A 22,760-nucleotide genomic window follows, 5' to 3' on the forward strand; every position below is an offset into this window, starting at 1 on the left:
ATATATATATATATATATATATATATATATATATATATATTAGTTACTCATTGTTTCATTTGTACGGTATAATGAAAGAAGGTTACAAACACCACAAACAATAATTGAAACATGGTTGTAACATTTATCTTTTCAGTTTATTTTCTTAATGGCGCATTTATTTTTTCAGTTTATTAAGAGGGTTATTAATATCTCCATAATGGAAGAAGGTTACAAACACCACAACCGCTAGTTGTCTTTGGCTGGGATGAGACTGGGATGGTCGGATCACTTGTTTGTCTCTCAAAATGTTATCCGTCCGTCTAAAGCTCAAAAACCTATGTTATTTTATATTATATATATTTATTTATTTTTTTATTGCGTTGGTCATTTGTTGACGCGTGGCATTTAAGGTCTTTTCCTTTTTATATCTGGTGACAACTAACACTGGTTGCATAAGGTATGGCGCTATATATCATGGTTGGTCTTTAAATTAGTATATTTTTTTCCTTTTTTTTTATTAAATTAAAGGATATTTTACTTTAATATATGATACACTTCCAAAATAATCTGTTATAACGATTAATATTGTTATAATGATTAATATTGTTATAATGATTAATATTGTTATCAGAAAGAATAAACCCGTTATTGCCACTATCAAAGAAACTAAAAAATAATTTGCTATTGATTATTTCGTTAAGTTTTATGCGGTAGTGATAGTTGTGATTATGTGTATTTTTCTTATGAGGGTATCAGGTGGTATCATAGTAATGTCAAATCCAATAGTTGTCGATGGAGGAGAATCTTTCGGGTGCATTTTATGTCACTATAAGGTTTTAAAAAAAATTGGATAACTTTGTTATGTTGTTTGTTTCAGTCTATGAGATTTCAGATCTAGCTGATTATTATCAATTCTAGCATGACTTAAATGATATTAGAACTATTATGACTGACCAATCGTTGCTGTGAGGGATTGAAATGCAATTTTATATCAGTCTAGAGGAAACCAAGTTGGTGCTTGTTTGAGAGATATAATCTTTTTTTCAAAAGATTCATTAACTCTAACAAATATTGGATATTTCAGTTTCAGGTGGCTCCTTCACTTGGAAAAATTCTCAAAACCCACCAATTCTAAGCTGGCTAACATATTTGTGTTTACGAGGATCTCTTTGGTATCTTGTTAAACCACTAATAGGATTTGAGAATTATTTTCTTACACATCTTGATTTTCTAGCACAATAAAAATCTGGTGGTCTAATATGACCTATACAAGAGGCCAAGTTATGTGTTGGCAAAGAAATGGCAGGGTCTAAAATTCTTCATCAAGAAATACAGAAGGGAAGGTTTTGGTTATCTTCGTATTGAAGTATATATATTAGAAGCTCAAATTGATGTCCTTTATAGTCTAAAAGAGATTAATGGTCATTCAACAAGGGTTTTATTGTTAGGAAGTGAAAGAATTTAATCATAAGAAAGCTTCTTTGATGGTTTTTAATGGTAGCAGATGGTGAAAGATATTCTTTTTTTCATAAGAATGCTTCTTATAATCCAAATATTAAATCTATCCATTCACTAATGATAGAAGCATCATATGTCATGAAAAAGTCAAATTAATGAAGAAATAAAATGTCAACCTTCTTCAAGACGACACTTCATGTAGGCCAAAGTTTGATGACTTTGGTGTTACCTGAATTAAGCTTACAACACATTATAATGTTAAAGAGACCTTATGAAGAAGAGGAAGTAAAAACTAAGTCAAACTAAGTCGTTTGAAATTTTGGTGCAAACAAATCCCCGAAAATAGATACACAATGGAATTCTGTAAAGTTGTTTAGGATATCACTAAGTTTGATCCCATGGTTGTTATTAAGGAATTTGAGCTAACAAACAATATTGGTTGGAGATTAATCTGTACTAATATCATTTTGATTCCAAAGTGTGATAGTGCTTCTTGTATGAATAATTTCATACATATAACTTAATTTTGGGTATTTATAAAATAATTTCCAAATTATCAGTTGACATACTAAAGATCGTGTTTCCACCTATTATCTCTGAATTGTAAGGAATATTTGTGGATAACAACTGAATTACATATGGATCACTTATTGTTTCTAAGCTTATAAATTCTAGAGAAAGAACCAAAATACCATTTATTATAGTTCAGGGTTCATTTAGAGAAAAAAATTGGTAACATTAGTTGGAGATGTCTGGATAGCACTTTAAAAATATTTGGTTTTGCCAGTGTACGGATAAATTGGATACATTGGTGTCTATCTAGTACTGGATTTGCAATGGCTATAAACGGTACTGCTCATTCTCTATTCATGGGCATCGAGGGAATTAAACAAGGTGATCCCCGTTTCAGCATTTATTTATATCACGATAGTTGAAGTTTCGTCTCTAATGACCAAGAATCCGAGTTGTTGTTTTTTCCCATCTATTGGATGATTTTAACTATGCTCCTAATGCAGGTACTCTTATTCATCTACAATTTACAGATGATATCATTGTTACCAGATGATGATGTTGAACATAATAATAATTTGAGGAATGCCTTACATGTTGCATTAGAGCTTATTTCTGGTCTAAAGTGAACTTCATAAATAACGATGTTGCTACAACACAAAATGCTCAGAATGTATTTCCCACTAACTACTTTCCCTTATAAGTATATATAGCAAAATTCATTAAGGAAGTAGATCTAAAACAGTTAGCGTAAGGGACATCATTCTTCAGAAATTTCAGAAGAAGTTACGCTCTTGGTAGAGGAAATATCTCTCTAAACAGGGTAAACTTATTTTGATCAAAAATGTCTTGTCTATCTTGTCATTTATCATCTCTCATTGTTTCAGTTGCCTGTTTCAGTTGAAAAACACCTAGAGAAAATAATGAGATATTATCCGGGGTTCCTTTAATTAAAATTTTAAAAGAGGATCTTCATGACAAATACATACGCGCATATGGGGTTGAAGATAAGGCATTATAGTAAAAAAAAAGTCATCAGTCAGAAATTTGATGGTAATTTTAACGTCTTTTGTCATAATATTACCAAAAAAAAAAAAACTGTGGGCAAGAGCTTATGGCCTAGAATTCTTAAAAGTAAACTTCATGTGGAGCTTAATTTAATTATTCAAATAAATAGCGGAAAAAAAATCTTTATTGGAAACACAATTCGGTACATGGAATTTTTTAAATAATTTTGTTTCATTTATTTACAAAATTAACATAACGAAAGAAACAACCATACATGAAATGTCAATAAATAGGGTGAATGGAATTTAAACTTCCGCGGGCCTTGAATGAAGTGGAGGTGGATAAAATAACTCATGTGCTAACTTTCCTGCCTACAATAGACCAAGATAGTGGGGACGATCAGAGAATCTCGCAATTAGGCAATAATTTCAATGTGCTAGGTTTTTACAAAGCTTTAAAAGATGATGGGTTAATCTCATTACCTCATATGTCACCGGAACCCCAAGATTTCACCAAAAGGTTAGTTTTTCATTTGGTCTTTGTGGTATAATGCAACTCCTACAATGGATACTTATAGAAACTCCATTATAGTGAATGATGTTTATTGTGGGGAAAAAATAATCTAAATACAACCAACATATATTCATTAATTGTGAAACAAGATCAATATGGAACTATTTTCTAGAGGTTTCCAAGTTGTAATGAGTTTTCCAAGAATCTGGCATGAAATAATTATGGGAATTGAACATAGAAAAAAAAGGTCAAATTTCAATCTTAAAACAAAAATCCAGAACATGATTCCTTTTGCTATTCGGTAGGTTTTCTAGATTGATAACAACAATAACCTATTCGGTGGGAGGTATAATAGTTCGAGTGTTGTCATTGACGTTATAATTCTTTTATTTTCAATCGGTCCGTAGGGTCTAACATTTTTGATAATATACCCCTTAATACTGTTTTAAGCAATTGAGATATTTTTTTGGGTCATATCTTAACTTAGCGTTGATCTTTAGTTAAGATCATGCTCCTCTTTTCCAGCTAACATTACCTCTTTGGTGGTATTGTTGGTTTTATCAATATATTTTACCTTTCTAAGTCAAAAGTAATGATTAATGTTATTAAATATTATTTTATAGTGAGTACATGTATATTTGTCAAAAATTTTTTAATAAATAAACCTGGCTTAACCCTGGAGACACAATCCATAGTTTGTTACACTTACATCCTGTAGAAGCCTGACCAAAAGGGAGTTAATGTGTGGCTCTTTCCACTGCGATCTGAGTTTATGTTCAAGACACTGTGCAACTAACTTTCCTGGTAAGAAATTTTTAGACTCTTGAACCAAATTAAGTTCTTTAATCATTCTAATACATAAAATAAAGTTTTTATTTTTGTCTGCATGCAACTGTTGAATGTTCTTTGTTGGAAAAAAATGGGTTTCACAAAGGATGAATGACACAGAGAAGAAATTGTTGCACTCCAAAACTTTCAAGGCTTGTATAAATTTCTTTTAGACAAATATTTCTACCCTCCCAATAACAATTGGCGATTACAACAGGTATGCGAAATATTGCCTTCAGGATACAATGAAAGCCCTGCAACGAAAACTGAATTCAAGGTTTGTACCCCTTGATTCAATCAAGAACACACAAAGAGATTTCTGATTTCTGATGATGCTTTTTGAAATAGAGAAAACAGATTGATTTTTCTTATATGTTAAACGAAACTGGGAGAAGCTATTTATAAAGGGTTTTGCACCTGTTGGGAATAGGTTTTTTTTATTCGCCAACAGGTTTCTATTCACGAAACGTCAGGTTCCTTCATCAACAGACATTAATGGTGTCTTTTGGATTCGAAATTTTCGAACAGGCTTTTATCGGCCAAATAAAACCTTCAGTTCAAAAAATTCCCCTTTGGTTAGCGGCGTTGAAAATATTCCAACATTCTTCACCGCCTTTCCTAGCTGGATTTTAATAGCTTCAAGTAATTACACGTTGTCACCTTCAATTTCAACCTGCGTCTGGTTCAGTTGGCGTGTCCAATGGATTGTTATGGAAGTTGTTTCCTCCTCTATGTCCTCTTATGCACCTACTTCAAAGTTTCTGCATCTTTCTTCATGTCCTCTTTGGCAATCATGCTCATACTTGTTCTCCGGTTTTAGTTTTGAAGAATTGCACTTTAAAATTTTTCAGGATGTCGGATATATGATATACAATAGGTATAAAAAAATAATTACAAATCACTAATATTTTTTTACTTCCCTAAATCAAAATGACGAAACTAAGACGTCATACAATCACCCTGTAGCCAGGAAGTGTGTTTAGAAGTACATCTCAATCTTCCATCTCCAATCTAATGATATTGATAATCAAATGACAACAATGAGGAGTTCCTAACTTGCTCTAGATCGGGTTCCTTCCTCCTACTCCTCAAGTCCTCCACTCGAACCACTTATACTAATAGATTTCCTAAACAAACACATTTAATTAAAATAGATTTTCACGAGACGTCTAAGCCAACGCAATAAATTGGAAGTTTCCTATCCAAAACAGATTTGCAATTTAATACTCCCAACAGACCGCAAGTAATGACTTAGCAACATTAGTGGCATTCAAGTAATATTTATACAATTCAGAGGGTAATAAAATAGCTTCCTCCATGGTCTTGTTGTTGCATAAATAGGATTTCATTCTGCACATATTTTCCTCAAGCCTCAAACCTTTCTCTGGCTTCTTTCTTCTTCTCTTAATTCGAAAATCAAAAACAAGAACAACAAGAAAACGAGAGACAGAGAAAGACGAAGCAAGAAAAAGAAGGAAAAAGAAAAAAAAGCTTCATCCTCATCTAATAGTTTTTAATGGAAGCTTTACTCAATTTTCCAACAGCTCATTGCTGTAATTCTCAAGCTCACCCAGCAATTACAAACACAACAAATCTGTTTTTCAATACTCCTAACAATGTAGGCACTAGTTGTTCTTCATCATTTTCTTCGTTAAATTATTCTTCTTCTTCTAAACTTACATTAAAGAGATCTACTAGAAATTCTTTTATCACATCTAACCACTCTCAGAATTCTTCTTCATCATCCATTTCTCCTGAAATCTCATCTGATGATAAACCCTTGAGAATCGGAATAGTTGGGTTTGGAAATTTTGGTCAATTTATCGGTAAAGCTCTTATAAGACAAGGTCACGCTGTTCTTGCTACCTCAAGGTCTGATTATTCGGAATATTGTCAACAAAATGGAATCGAATTCTACAATAACATCGACGCAATGTGTGAAGAACAACCAGATGTCATATTACTATGCAGTTCTATCTTATCAACTGAAACCATACTACGTAGTATCCCGATTCATAAACTCAAATCCGACACCATTTTCTCCGATGTTTTATCTGTTAAACAGTTTCCTAGAAACTTATTCTTGGAGGTAATTCCCTTGATTAATTACCCTTAACTAGTGAGGATCAACAATTTAATTAATTTCCTTTTCCCTAATAATTACTATTATGCTAATCAAAATTAATTGTTACAGATTCTTCCATCAGAATTCGGGATCGTATGCACCCACCCTATGTTTGGACCAGAAAGTGGTAAAAATGGCTGGGATGCTTTACCCTTTGTGTACGATAAAGTCAGAATTACTGAGAAAAGTCCACAGGAAAGAAAATGCCAACAGTTTTTGAGCATATTCGAAGAAGAGGTTAGTGAATTTTATCAACGTTGTTTCTTACCACCTAACCTTTGGAGTTTGACTTGACTTTATCAATAAAACTGCCCAAAATTCTTGTAACGAAGGACGAACCCTAATTTTGACTGTTGGTTTGTTTGTTGTTGTTTAGGGTTGTCGAATGGTGGAGATGTCATGTGAAGAACATGATAGACACGCGGCAGGAAGTCAATTCATCACACACACTATTGGAAGGTAAGCACCAATTCTGATTAGAACCGTTTAGTTAGTGGAGGATTAAATATATACCAATTTGATGCTGATATTAAGTGTCTGTGGATTATTATATTTAACAGGATCTTATCACATCTAGATCTGGAATCCACCCCCATTAACACAAAAGGATATGAAACTCTATTACAACTGGTAATTTTCTTTTCTTTTAATATTACTAGTAGTTTACTGCTAATTTTGAATTTGAATGTCAAAGTACTAAATTTCGTTATTTTGTGAAATCATGGCAGACTGAAAACACTGTTAGTGACAGCTTCGATCTGTACTACGGGCTGTTTATGTACAACGTCAATGCTACTGAACAGGCAAGTTTGATTATTTCCTCATCGTAATAAAAACCCTGGTCTCATCATAATTTGGACAAATATATTTTTGGAATTTGATGTTTTGGGCCAACGAAAAAGACAAGTGTTTTATTTGGTTTTTCTAAGTCCCACTATGTTAAAACCGGTACATATTGTTCATGTCCATGATTAACGTGGCCCGAGTGGGCATAATGTTGGTCCCCGTAGAATCTAGGCAGGAATCATGCTTTCCACAGTACCACACTCGTTTCTTAATCTTTTTTCCACGTGATTCTCACCTAACTCTCTAGTTTTCTATTTTTGACTCCTTCAAATGTTCGCTGAAAATAACATGGCCCTTGAACTAGTAGTTTGTTTACTCCGTTTCAAAATAATATGTTGGTTTCATGCGTAATTTAAGCCCGAAGACTTGAAAGGTTGAGGTGAAAACAAAGATCTAACAAATGCATGGTATTTTGTTGAATACAGATTGAGAACCTAGACAGAGCATTTGAGACAGTAAAGCAAAAACTATTTGGAAGGCTTCATGATATATTGAGGAAGCAAATTGTAGAGAGGGTACCACTTCAAGGAAGTCCACAAAGGCCAAGAGAAGTTACTTTCTTACCAAACAATGAAAAGATGAAAGATTTATCATCTTTTGCTATCCCACCACCACCTGCTAGTACTGCTAGTACTTCTTCCCAAGATAATAATGGTGGAGTTGCAACACAGAGAAAGGAATCTCTTGTACCTGGTGGTAGATCACAATAGATAAAGCAGTCAAATCTTACTATAATAACTAGTCTTTGCTTATGTAATGTTAAGTTCCAGAAAATTATATTTTGTGAATGATCTTCTGTATTTTTTGTTCTCTTGTATCATGTCAATGTTGTAAAACCTAAATTACATTCTCAATAAAATTACCAATCAAAAATGAAATTTCTGGTAATGTATTTTATTACATTGGAAAAGTCATATTATCCTTTGTAATTTTGTTTTTGGGAGGTAAGAATTTTTAAGTTCTAAACTTACAATATTGTCATGGGAGGTTACCAAATTTTAGGAATATTACCAAATCGAAGTTACCAAATTCTAATAGGATTACCAAATCCATATATACCGAGGCGACCCTTAGCATGGAATGGTTACCAAATTCTAAGAGGATTACCAAATCCATATATACCAAGACCCCGAGTATGAAATTTGGTAACCCCCGGATAGTCCAATGAAGTTGTTGGCAAAGTCACTTGTTGGCAGATTTTTGGATTCAGACATAATCATTTAACGTTGAATCGCAAAGGCATATGCGGTATGCCCTTCTTGAAACTATTACCGCAATAGGCACAACACAATAATATATGAAAAAGGAATAAAAAGTGAGCCAGCGAATGTCCGATTCTTTACGAATACAGCTGAGAATGAGTTTAATGGAAAATCAACATTTTCTTTAAGCATGGAAAATCAACATTTTGGATTGCAAGGCTGCTGGGGGTTGGTGACCTACCACTATTTTCCACATTGTATTTTTTTTTTTTTTCATTTTCTGGGAAGGACCTTGAAAGAGAAGAGGAAGGAGAGGTCAACATAATAGAGGGGGTAGGTGCACGAGGCGTCTTTATTCTTTAGTGATCAAATCTTCTTTTTCCAGTGGTGTATAGATTTTATGCTGACAGATGGAAAGTCCTGAGAATTTCTCAATAATGAATCCAATTATTCTTTGTTGGCAACTTTCCGCGTCACAAGGCTCACAACTTCACCATGTTTTTCATGCGAGGTATCTTATTTTGGTGCTCAAGTGGCAATTAAGAATCGAATACAATTATCAACTGTCCCTGGCTAAGTGCTTAACCACATCTCACTGTTCCAGGCCAAGTGCTTGACCACATCTCCTATCTCTCTTTCATAATTTCCCTTTCCTCATTAGACTTAAGCATGAATGACCAAGCCACTCACTCGAGTTCTAAATTCCTAAGTAAACAAACACAACTGAATCTAAATCACCACCGAGGCTTTAAAGAAGAACACTATTACTTTCACACTATCTCGTATATTTGGAGACATTTTTCTAAATAAAAATTTAACGGTTACATATTTGAAGCTAATGTTCTGGGAATATGTTTGTCTTACAATGATCTACATACCCACAAAAAATGAGCTCATTTCGAAATGTATAACGCCACCATCTACTACTTTGAAAAATGACCGTCGAAAATCGACTAATTTTCAACCGTTAAAATTAGGATTGGCAGATGGTGAAGTTTCGTATTTTGGAATGAGCTCATTTTTTGTGGGTATGTGAGCTTTGTAAGTCGAGCTTATCCCAAAATATTAGCTTCAAATACGTTATCGTTTGGTTTTGATTAAGAAAATATCTCCCAACGTATGAAATAGTGTGAAAATAAGAGTGTGAGAGAATCCTCCCTCCTCTTTAAATAATTGAATGCAGGGATCTTAATTGCATCGGGACTGATAAATTTTTTTCATAAGATCAGAGATGACACTTTCTATCACAAAAAATTCATTTCTGTGGTGGTAAAATTTAGATAAAACTTTTATTAAAAGTCTTATACCCATTCCAGTCGTGTTTAACAAGTGTTCGCATGACATCTGAATTTCATTCTTGGATTCAATTTTGATTGTTTGGCAATCAAAAACTGGAATTTGGTGCTTGTCTTAATAAGAAAAGTAGTGGGCTACTTAACCAATCAACTGAAAACATCAAATTAATGTTTTTTAAAAGAATGTGCACAAAATTGAATTTGAATTTCTCCTTCCATATCATGGCTCCTACCTTTTATATTCTATTACCATTAAAGATAAAAAAAATTACACTCCCTCTGTACACGTTATATAGGCGGAGAATAGATTTTTTCTTGTCCAACTAAACAAGCGGAATTCATATTCCTAGGTTATTTTTAATATATGTACCCTTATTAGGCCCCTTCCTATGGGTGTGGCAAACTAAAGAGTTTTCTATTTATGCACCCACTATGGAGCTGACAAAGTGGAAACTGGTCTGGATAAGTGGCAAATATGCCACTTAGCCAGGCCAGGTCAAGTGTCTCGACCGCTCGGTGTAGCAAACACCGTCAGGTGCAGTCTCCACCGCCAGCGGTCAATACTCGACCGGTAGTATCATCTCATCTAACGGTCATAATTGCTTCATCCTATAAATACGATATCAAATTTCATTTCAACTCACACCGTTTCTTCAATCTCCATTCTTTCACTCAACAAATCCAACATGTCAGTTCAAGTTCGAGCTCGCAAATTTAACACAGCTGAAGATGAATCCATTTGCATGCATTATATTTTTGTTATGCAAGATATGACCAATGCTGGACAACATCAACATCAAGAGATTGTATGGAGTCGTATATTTCGTAGATTTCAAGAAGATACAATGAACCTCAATAATCGAAATGCAAATGGATGTTGTCAATGCTTCCGAGTAATCAACATGGAGCTGAATTTGTTTGTTGCTGCACTTACTGAAGGCTATCTAAACCGAAAAAATGACCAAAACGCATTTGATGTGGAGCAAATGTGTCGGCTTGAATGGCGCAACAGAGTGGGAAGAGATTTTCAATTTGATGGTTGTTATCTTATCTTGAGGGTGTTTCCCGAATATGATCAGTTTAGATTAGCTCCACAAATATGATGCATCTATCAATTGTATCAAATTTTAATTTTAAGATATTTATTAATATAAAACTAGTGCATCTTTCTTTAAAAGTTTATAATTTTAATTTACATTAGTGCATCTTTCATTCATCTAGATAATGACATCACTTACAATAAATACTTTAAAAGTAAAAATTTGGGACGATGTTCTTCATCTTGTTTCTCATTTCACTAAACTTCCAATCAATGCGCTCATGAACGGAGTCTCCTTTGTTTATCTTCTTCTTTGCCTTCAAATTTTCCTTCCCTTGAACTTTTCTTGGTCTTCTCTTAGTTGGAGGTTTGATTTGGTTAATATCCAAAACATGAATACTTCTTTGATTTTTACCTATTTCTTTATAACCTTCACATATCTTATTAAGGGCAGATTCGAACACCACTCCAGAAAAATCAAGTTGGGTATCCAAGTCAAGTTGGGATTCAAACTTTGTCATTTTGAAAGATAATAAGATAGAAAGATAGTAATTTTTTGTGTAAAAAAATTGGTGTAATTTTTGTGTGATTTTTTTTGTCATTTTTATAGCGGTAGAGAAAGAGACGTTTGAGGTTTGAACTCGACCTCTAACGGTGTAGTCTCGACCGCTAGCGGTGTAGCTTCAACCGTTCGGAGGAGACTCGACCTCTTATCTTTTCTACCATAGTAGCGCGGCCAGTTTGCCAGGCCAGCTGGCATGGAAAATGGGTGAGTTAGCCACCCCCATATGAACCAACCTTAATGTTGCATGGATATCACCACAAGTAGCATGATATTTATAGTATTGAGAATATAACAAGGAGTAAAACAAGAAATGATACGAATTTTTATGAAACCCAAATATTTTCTTAATCTAAGACATTTAGGTTTTCCAACCTATATAACTTAGAGTAACGCACAAGATTAAATCCTAGTTAGCAAACATTTTTAACTATTGTTAAGTAGGATCAATGTGTATAAAACTTGATACAACATCATTAACTATTGGAGAAAGCTTTCGACAACATCAACTGCATTTTCTTCTTCGTATTCTCTACAAACATGGTTTTGGCGATAAATGGATTTCTTGGATAAAATGGTGTGTCACGTCTTCTCATCTTTCAGTTCTGGTGAATGGAGGCTCAACGGAAAGATTCAAGCCTTCGAAGGGCCTAAGGCAAGACGACTCACTTTCTCCTTACGTTTTTCTTGTTGTGGTTGAAATTTTGGGTAAGTTGATGAATGATGTTGTTCAAAGAGGTCAGATTACCGGGTTTAAAGTAACAGAAACTGGGAGCATGATTTCACATTTACAGTTTGCGGACGATACTCTCATTTTTATTGATGCTAATGCGGATGAGGTAACTAGACTTTTTATTATCTTGTCAATGTTTGAGTCTTTAACGGGCATGTAACTTAATCTGGAGAAAAGTACTATGATAAGTGTTGGTGCGGATGAGGTTATTGGCGAGTTAGCTAAGGAGCTTGGCTGTAAAACAGAGGTTTTGCCAATTAAATATCTGGGCATGCCTATTGGTGCAACGTCTTCAATTTGGGACACTGTTTTGGAAAAGATGGCACAAAAGTTAGCATCTTGGAAGAAGAAATTTTTGAACAAAGCAAGTCGACTTGTGTTTATCAAGAGTTCTCTAGATATCTTACCAGTATATTTTTTATCCCTTTTTCACTTGCCAGTTTGTGTGGAGAAGAAAAGGATAAAATTGATGAGAAACTTTCAATGGGGTGTTGTTGAAGGGCGTAAGAAAACGGCTTCGGTAAAATGGGACAAGATCAATTTAACTAAGGAGCAAGGTGGCTTAGGTGCGAAGAATTTTCGCATTACCAATAAGACATTGCTAGCTAAATGGATATGGAGTTATACAAAACAAAAACGGGATTTATGGACAACTATTGTTCAACAGAAGACTAAGGATGATGCAAATTTGATCTTGCCGGTTGACGAAAACGCTATACAAGGAAGGAGCTTATGGCGAAACGTAACTAAAATGGTACCTGGAATATTTAGTTTCTCTTGTATTTGGCAAATAATTAATTGATAAGTAAAATTGGCCATACCCCGTTCTGAGTTTTTTTTACTAGTCTATTAAATATTTAGTTTATCACTAAGGAGGTATCAAAAGTGAAGCAAAAAAAAAAAATACAATAAAGCTGAAGTAAAGAAAAAAAATTATCAGAAGCTTAGTGTATTACAACCTCCCAATTATTCAAATTTAGAGATACCCTCAAAAATATTAGTCTTGTGCACCAATTGTAGATCAAGATTTCGATAATTTCCTTGATCTTTTCTAAAGTTGTATACTTGTGATTGAAAACCTTGAAATTTCTCTCAACCACATTAGCCTACAAAATAGCAAAAGGTACGATATCCTAGTTACTCTTTCTTAATCTCATTGAGAACCTTTTTTTTCCCACTCCTCAAGTGTATTCCTTATAAATTCTTGAAACGCCCATTAAATGTTATAACCTGTTAAAAAATAGTTCCATATCTCTCGGGCAGTTTCACAATGCAGAAACAAATAATGATTTGATTATGTTGCCTTCTTGTAAAGTAAGCAACCATTGACCATAATGGAGTTTTTATAAGTGTCCAATGTTAGAGCAGAATTAAAACATAAATTCCACATAAAAAAAGATAACTTTGTGGTATTTGTGGTTCCACACCCACTTATAACGAAACAAAAATCAGTGTATCATCTCTAAGTCTTTGTAATGTTCGGACAAAGAGAAAGTTTTTCTTTTTTCTATTCTGCCAAGATCTAAGAACTTCCTCATCGCCTCTATTAAAAGTAGAGATCAAATCTAACAAATGAGCAATATCCTCTACCACAAAGTTTTTTCTACCCCGCCTAACATGTGTTTTCCTTCGGATTTACAGTGCCCAATAAAAACTGTCTCATTTGCTTCTCAACAGAAGTAGGAATCTGAAACATACACAGATAATATATAAGCAAGCTTGAAAGCACATTTTATATATCAGCTTACCACCCATAGAAAAATTATATATACCAAATACACAGTTTCTTCTGAAACTTCTGAATCATCATATCCCACACTCCAACAACGTTGCATTTACTTCCTAAATGAATCCCATGACATTTCATTGGAAAAGAAGTCATGAGACATCCAAAAATGGCAGCAATTTTACTAACACTGATTACATTACCAACTGGCACAAGAGCACTTTTCTTGAAAGTAACTTTTAGATCAGAAACAAGCTCAAAGCTAAGTAAGATATTTTTAAAATTCTTAATCAGCTGAAAATTATCATCTAAGAATACAATTAGATCATATGCAGTTGCAAATGATTAATCTCAAAAGCATCCCTATAAGGTTTAAAACTAGATATCAAATGTAAAGAGACAGCCTTCTTAATCATTAAAAATAAAACTTCAACAACCATAATAAGTAGAAAAACAGAGATTGGGTCACCTTACTTAGTGCCTTTGCTACTCCTAAACATACTAGAAGCAGTTTCATTGATTTCCATAGAAAATCGGGTACTTGAAATGCATTATCTAACCCAATTTATCCACACATTACTAAGACCAAATCTATAGAGAGTGTAGTCAAGAAAAATCCAACTAAAATTATCAAAAGATTTTTCTAATTTTACTTTAAACACTAACCAAGAAATGCGTTCTGTTTCTCTTGAATCAATCATCTCAGAGGAAATAAGAATACCATCTGTAATTTGTCTGTTATCTACAAAGGACCCTGAAATTCAGAAATAATAGATGGAAGTTCTTGTTTTAACCTGTCCGCAAGCAGCTTTGAAATTATTATGTAGAACCCTCCAATTAGACTAACATGCCTAAATGAGTGCATATAAGTATCACCATCGCACTTAGGAGTCACAATTATACTTGTGCAATTTACTCACCAATTTATATTGCCGGTTTGCTCAAATTCTTTCATCACGTCCATTAAGTCATGTTTGATGATATCCCAAACAACTTTACAATACTCCATAGTATATCCATCTGGACCAGGAGATTTTTTCTTGCGAAAACTCCAAATCACTTTCTTATCTTCAGCTTCCTCAACGAGATTTACCATCATAATACTTCTATCTATACTAAGACTAGGTTTGAGATTCACCTCTACATTAAAAATATCCACATAAAAGATTTTTGCTTCCACTTTAATCATGTCCTTGTCATGACTCATCACCCCATCGATCAACAAATAGTTAATTAAATTTATTTTTTGATGATAAGAAATATTTCGATGAAAAAATTAGAGTTTCATTCGCCCTCAGCTAACCATTGACCTTTAGCTCTAGAGAACTGTTTCCTGTAACATTCAACAAACTTTCTTGTGATTTATCCTAGCTAGTTCTCTAGCAGCCTAAAGTATCAATTGCCTCTAAACTATCATAAACATTAATGAGAGTTTCAAATTTATCAACTACAGCCTGCAGAGAGTCAAAAGTTTCTCTTCCCCACTTCTTAATAAAAAATTTAACCCCTTATAAATTTTTAGGCAAAATAAAACTTGGACTACCATAAAATGTCAGATTTGCCCACCATAATCTCATATGTTCCAAAAAAAAAAACAAGATGATCCAAATAATAATGTTCATATTTAAAGGATGCTTTAGAGATATTACCAGCATTGCAATTAAGAAGAAAACATGGTCTGAAATAGGCAACCTTAGTCTATATTTCACCACATAAATTCATGTATCTAGTGAAGACAAATATGTCTAATCTCACTAAATTCCATCCACGTAAAACAACCTTCATACATAGGAATGTCCAAAAGGCTATTTTAAATTAATGAAATTTCTAAAGTATTTCCTTTTTATTTTGCAACCACCAGCTCTATTTCTCTCAAGAGGATAAAGAATTGCATTCCAATCACCTAACAACATCCAAGGTTACTGCCTAAGCATTCGAATATCTTGAATTTTCTTCCAAAATTATTGAAAATCCCTTGCATAAGTATCCCCACAAATATATTTATGAATGCATTATCCACCAAATTTCCAAATTTTAAAGAAACAAAGTGTTAGAGCATAGCTCGGTTGAACCCACCAAGCGTTGGTATGCCAAGGTTGGTTGTCATATTTTAGTATCAAAACTCATCTAGAGTCTCTTGATTAATTACTAGAGTCAACTTCGTTTAGGTTAGACTAGAAAGTCTAGGAATTTTGAGACTTACAAGTATTATTTTGAAGACCTGAAGAATGTAAAGAAGTAATGACTACAAAGAATATATCATGCATCCTTCCACTTGATGTTAGTAATATTGATTCGAACTTGTTTCCGCTCCTAACGTATCTTTCAAGTCGCCTTTGATTGAAAACATAACATGCGAAGTTATACATTTATGAAACTCTAGTATTAGACTTGGTCATATTATTATGATCAAAGTTTCAAGGAAGTATATTGAATTATAAAGTATAACGTTTATCTTTTGAACCTCGTAAGTGCGACATCAAAATAATCTATGTAACTTGTTACTTGATTGTGTGTATGGGATATAGGTGTAATTTCATCTTAGGAAACAATGTTACAACATTTGTTTAAAGGAAGTACATTTACGAATTTGTTTCGTAATCGAAAGGAAATCAATAGGTATGTTGGTCCGGTTTCTCATGAGTATCTTTTGTGACCGAATCATACCTATGGTAGGATATGTGGTATAACAGATTCTTAATCTATGTTGAGAGTCAAGGTAGAACCAATCCTTACCTATCTTGGGAACCTGGTATAACCGATTCTTAAACTTATGTTGAGAGTCTAGGTAGAACCAGTCCTTACCCATATTGCGAACTTGGTATTACCAGTTCTTAACCTATGTTTGGAATCATGGTGGAACCGATCCCTATCCATTTCGGGAACTTGGTATGACTGATTTATTAACTTATGTTAGGAGTCAGGGTGGAAATGGTCCCTACCTATGTTGGAGACTTGGTACAACCAAAAATTAACCTATGTTAGGTGTCATGGTAGAACTGGTCCCAAAGGCAAAACCGAATCTCAAGTTCACATATTACTTCACGGTTTTGTGTGAGTTTGGAATTACGGTTTGCTAGATAGGAATGTTATGGATGTTGATATAATTTGAACATGCACACAATTCTTATTCATAATTGTTCAAACATATTCCTAGATACTCAAGGTGATCCCAGACCGAAATATTGAGAATCGATTAATTAAGATTTTCAATTTTATATGTTTTGATTTTCCAACAATTAAAACATAGCTCTAGAAAAAAGGAATATTAGTAATGTGCTAAACTAATATTGGAAGTTTTTCTATACGAGAGTTTCGGAAATAGTATTTGGCGAAATTAGGTACTTATTGCATATCTTGAGAATTCTTTAGGTTTTGGGATTTCCTTATTGTCCAAACAAGCTTGGTCTATAAATAGTTGAGTTTGAATTTCTTGCAAAGCATCCTAAAAGCCAGGCAAACTTCATTCGTGTTTTTTCTGGTGGAGTCGTCAATCCGAAGAGAAAAGTACTCGCTCGTTTAAAGACTTCCGTGAGATCAAGAAGCTCTATGAAACCCGTTGGTGGGAAACTAGATAATTGCATTGTTATTTTAGTTTTCGATTATTTATTTGGTTGACTAATGGTTGTTGAAACTTTGATTGCACCTAGTTTGATAATTCTTGAGAGCCTTCTCTTCTAACACAAGGGCCAGTCAAGCTAGATCAACGTATCGACATGATCTTTAATACTGTTGTTAGATATAAAAACATCTTGTGATAATCCCATTTTTATCAGGCTCCGTTCTGTTCGTGATTGATCACAAGAGGATTCAAGTTTTTGTGTACATGTACTTTAAATATAATTGAAGATTCGAATATGGAGAAAATTTATCTGATTAGTTTTCGTATCTTGTGAATTTTGTGCACACATCTTGATCGGTTGGGATCCGACTTAGATCTGATTTGTCTTTGATAGATTTAATCATAAAGTCAAATAGATCCTCAACTATCATTTGGTGGTATTCTTCAATATCCGAATCTGATAGTTGTGAACCTAAATCTAAGTTAATGATTTATATTGATCTTACGCGAAAAAGGAGTTCACTAGATTAAACATAAGAGCTTTTGTCAACGACTCAACATATCTTTGTACTAAGATAGAGTGGTTACCAAACAGATTTGTTCCTTTACAATTTGGAATGCCATCAAAAGGAGTTGAGTACATAAGATTTTACTTTGTAAAGAAACTCAAGATAGTGATTTATGTCTTGAGATTCATGTGTGTGACCAAACGGTCGAAGACGCAGAGATACTAAGGGAACAAAGTTGGATTTTGTTCTTTATATAATGGATTAATTCTTAGAGTATTCAAAACTGGACTAGGTCCCGGGGTTTTTCTACATTTTCGGTTTCCTCATTAACAAAATCTTGTTTGTTTTATTTACTTTACTTCTGTATTATAATTGTTTAGTTACAATAAAGTAAATACACTTGTATGTTAATCCATATTACTTGACATTGATCCTATAGTCAATCGTTTAAGTACCTTAACTATTGTCAAGTAAATATCTTGTTGTCGTATTGTCTCGAGTTTTTCCATAGACGATCACACAAGATATAGGACTTATATGTTGAAACGAAATGATTCTGGCGTATTTGGATAACCCAGTCATTTCACAAAGAAAACAACCAATAAACTTTCTTATGTATCTACCGTTAAAGGATTCCATATAAAAAGAATACCCCTGAACTTCTTTCTGAAGAAAAAACAACATGTTCACAACTGTTACTTGGGTTAAGTGGAAAAATGCCCAAAAATGGACCCCAAGGTTGTGAAAATTCCCCGGACGTTAGGCAAAAGATTAAAATGCCCCGATCCGTTACTTTTTATTTAAATAGTCAAAATGGGGCATTTAACTGGTCAACCTTGTTATGAAATATCACGTTTACCATTTGTAAAAATGAACGGTGGAGATGTCAAACCTGTGCTAACAATTTTGCTGACACGTGTGTTATGAAAACGGCGGACACGTGGACAATGAATGACATTTGTACCACACATGTGGGTTCGCACGTGTTCTTCCAGTTTTATCTTCAACCACATCGTGTTTCAACAACAAAAGATTTTTTTTTTCAGAACAAAGATATTAGCAGACAAAGAGATAGAGAAACAGATCGAGAGACTTAGAGAGATCGAGAGACTGAGAAGATAAGAGAGGGACAAATCGTGAAGAGAAGATAGATGGGACGGAGAAGATAAGAGCCGTGTGTGTTTGTTAAGTTCTGAAGTGAAGAACAAGTAATTTCTTCAAAACCTTCTACTGTTTCTTATTTCCCTTCTGATTTTCGAATGTATGATTGTTGTTCTTGAAACCCTAGCCTTGTTTCACAGGTTGTTGTAATTACAAAAAAAAGGTTGAGAGCGCTGAAACGAATTTAGGGTTTCAGGAAAACAAAATTAGGGTTCGAAAGAAACGAAATTAGGGATTATAATTTGGGGGTTTTCCATTTTTAGGGGATATTTCAATTTCTTTTTGTAACTGTTGATTACTGTAATATTTGATTAATTTAGGCTAGTATGATTGTGCTAGTGTGCCGTGAAGGACTTGCATGTCAGGAACAAATCAAATTTGATTAAGTTTTGATGAAATATGTATAAGGCACAAAATCAAATTTCGTATGCTCTTGAGGTTGTAATTTTGTGTGAGTGAATAGTCCCTCACTGTTTGGTTTTGGGTTGCTTACTATTTCTATCTTATTTAACTTAGTGGAAATTTAGATGCATTGGATACAAAATTGCTTCCTCTTCTTCTTTTCATTTATTTGAAAGTATTGTAGTATATGTGTGTATTATTTTAATATTTGTGACTCTTTTGACTTATGTATTATTTAGTTTCATCTTTTATTTTGTCACTTTAGGACCAATTGTAAAAGGTGATTGTAGACTGTAGTTTAGAAATTTACCCTAAGTTTGAGGTACTATCATGTTAGAAATTCAACTATGATAGTAAAACTTTCATGTTATTAGTAAAACCATGGAGGCCATGTTTTTATCTTTATTATGTAGGCTTAACTTAACCAACACTCACCCTGGCACTCAAAATGTACAATTCAGGATTTTTTTGGGGCATTAGATTGATTTCGTTAACATTCTAAGTCGTATTAGATTGATTTCCTTGATATTCTACCTAATTCTTTAAGTGGGAGTGATAAGTTCCTTTTTTTTAAATTTTTTTCTTAACTGTTTTGATTAATCCAAGGTTCATCAATCTCTATTGTACTACTTGGTTTAGATAGTGATCATTTGTCTATGCTAGTGCAAATATTAGTGATATTCAAATATTTGTGGATATTTCAAAGAATATAAATTTATCTTCCATCTTTTCTTTGTTGTGAACTTAGTGACTTGAAAGGGCTCTGACTTGAATGTCCACTAGTTAGTAATACTTATCAGATAATGTATATGGACTTGTAAAAATGTATATGAACTTTGTATATATATACATTATCAGATAATGTATATACAAATAATGTGTATGAACTTTGTATATGAACTTTGTATATACAAATAATGTATATGAACTTATCAGGAAAACAATACTTATCAGATAATGTATATGTACTTTGTATATGGACTTGTAATTTTTTTTATTGATTTGTTTCATTTTTCTTAAATGTTTCAGAATGGGTAGTGAGGATAGGCATTTCTGTGTCAAGGTCCTCCAGTTGGATCTAACCCAAAGAAGAAAGGAGTAAGAATGAAGTGTTTCTGTAAATGGGGATGAGTTCTGTGTTATTGTTGCACCAACAAAGAAGATGAGGAAGGCCTTGTCTGCACCAACTACTGCAACAACATCTGCATCAAAGAAATATGGTGATATACCACCATTGTCAAAGCGCAAAGCAGCTGCTACTACACCATCTTCTTATTCTTCAGCAGTTTCCCAGAAAAAGGGCAAGACAACTGCACCATCCTTCTCTACTGCAGCTGATTTTGGTGCTAAAAGGAATGTGACACATCCATCTACTGCTTGTTTTAACTAGACTTATAATGGCACAGTGAAAATTTCTAGCCAAACCATGAATATTACTGAACCATCATCTAAAAGGGTTAGAAAGCCTAATTCAAAATATCAGTAGGTTTAAATGCTTTCACTTAATGACAATTAACAATGGGTTCTTGTTTTTTATGCTTTTGTTTGTAATGGCAGACATCTTAATCACTTTATGTTTGAAGTACTGATGGTGTTTTTAACTATCGTTGTTTATGTAAGTGCAGACAGTTTAGCAATTAAAATTATACAATGTTGGATTTTTGTTTTTTTTGGTAAGAATGCAGTGGTTTGTTATTTCGTTCTAATTATTGATTAAAATTTCTAAATTGCTAGCATTATGTTTATCGAAAAATGGAATGTAAACGGCTTGGATATGCGGCCGTCCATTTTTAATCACATGATACGTGTCGCAATCTAACCATTTAGGACACTGTGGTCATTTCCGAAAAAGACTGTTAAGAGTCGATAAAAATACACTCTCACGTCAGAGTCATTTGACTCAAATTTCACAGGATAACCGTTGGATCAAAATGTCACGTGGTGTACATTGGTTCAATCCAGTTCTGAAGGATAAAAATGTAAATATTTCACACGTGAGAGTTACATGTGTGCGAATTTGACCATTTAACTCTCTTTAACGGCTAAACTAACGGATTGAGACATTTTGATAAGATTTTGTGGCATTTTAATTCTCATCACCAAAATATTCATCAAAACTAAGTGGACTTCCAAATTGATTCTCATCATTGCTATTAACTAACTTAGAGTTGTTCAAATTCCAGAGGACTATTGAGATATTTTTCCCCAATTGATCCCCGAATATTTGGTGAAAGCAATATGAAAATTTGTCGTTTTGTCGATTTCCTCTTCTTGCAAATTTTGAACCGGTAACAAAGATGATATAGTTGCATTGCAAGCATTCAGATAAACCAGAATTACTTGAGTTTGAAAGAGATCATCTAACAATGTTGATGAAGAATTTGTATTATGATTTGTTGAACTCGATGATGCATCTAACGAATTAAGGATATATGGATCATGTGAAGGCCTGACTGGAGCTCGCTTACATGGGTCACAATCTGATGGGCTTCCAAATACCTTCTTGCCCATATGGTGATCACTTACTTCTGTTTTACTCGAAGAATTATCTAATGTGAAAATTCCATTCGGAACATGGGAAGGCCTGAATAGAACTCTGCTAGAACTCGATATGCCTCCAAACACCTTCTCTCATATATAATGATCCTAATTTAATTGAGTTGTGTGAGTCATAGACGAGTCAAAAAACCAACTTCGGGACTAAAACCGCTATCAAAAGTATTTTTACCCTCTGGTCAGTATGCTGACCCATACCCGAGTTCGAATTTCTCATAAAAGAGAAATTGGCCATTGAAACGGCTGATATGATGGTAGATTCAGAATTGAATATAGGATTTTTCATCCATCCCAAATGGGCTCCAATACAAGACCGATTCGAGTTTGAAATTTGAAAATTTTCAACATATTCAAAATTCGATGATGAACCCAAATCTTTCATATCGTTTTACAAACTTCATGTCGTATCCAGCTTAAAAAGGAAGTTATGCACATTATTCATAGCACAATAGTCTTTGGGGATGACCACCGCTGATTTGAGTCTTGGCTTGAATGATCTATGACTAATATGATAATTAATCATCTGATCATCATGATTCCCATGAGAGAATGATCAGGCTGAATATCAGTTCTCTGATCAAATTTATGCTTGTAAGCAACATTACTTGTTGATTAAAATGCACTTTCCTTTTAGGATTATATTCAATATCCATTCAAAAGAAACCCAAGATTTACACAACTTGATAACTGCCTGAATACTTTTTGATAACGTATAACCATAATCTTTCAACAGTTCTGCTAGC

General features: G+C 33.7%; 2 protein-coding genes across 2 annotated transcripts; both read left to right on the plus strand.

Annotated features, from left to right (window-relative positions):
* Positions 1 to 5,651: 5,651 nt before the first annotated feature.
* LOC113289961 (arogenate dehydrogenase 2, chloroplastic-like) lies at positions 5,652 to 8,158 on the plus strand. Its single transcript, XM_026539416.1, has 6 exons — positions 5,652 to 6,388; positions 6,494 to 6,661; positions 6,801 to 6,883; positions 6,985 to 7,054; positions 7,153 to 7,227; positions 7,696 to 8,158. Exons 1-6 carry the CDS (start codon positions 5,816 to 5,818, stop codon positions 7,978 to 7,980), a joined length of 1,254 nt encoding a protein of 417 aa, XP_026395201.1. The 5' UTR covers positions 5,652 to 5,815; the 3' UTR covers positions 7,981 to 8,158.
* A 3,659-nt stretch (positions 8,159 to 11,817) lies between these two features.
* Positions 11,818 to 20,563, plus strand: LOC113291730. The gene is made up of 3 exons (XM_026541228.1): positions 11,818 to 12,207; positions 12,274 to 12,431; positions 20,491 to 20,563. The coding sequence occupies exons 1-3, from the start codon at positions 11,818 to 11,820 to the stop codon at positions 20,561 to 20,563; spliced, it is 621 nt and encodes a 206-aa protein (XP_026397013.1).
* Positions 20,564 to 22,760: the final 2,197 nt, after the last annotated feature.

This window comes from Papaver somniferum, chromosome 6 (assembly GCF_003573695.1).
Source record: "Papaver somniferum cultivar HN1 chromosome 6, ASM357369v1, whole genome shotgun sequence".
In the NCBI taxonomy this organism is placed as follows: Eukaryota; Viridiplantae; Streptophyta; class Magnoliopsida; order Ranunculales; family Papaveraceae; genus Papaver; species Papaver somniferum.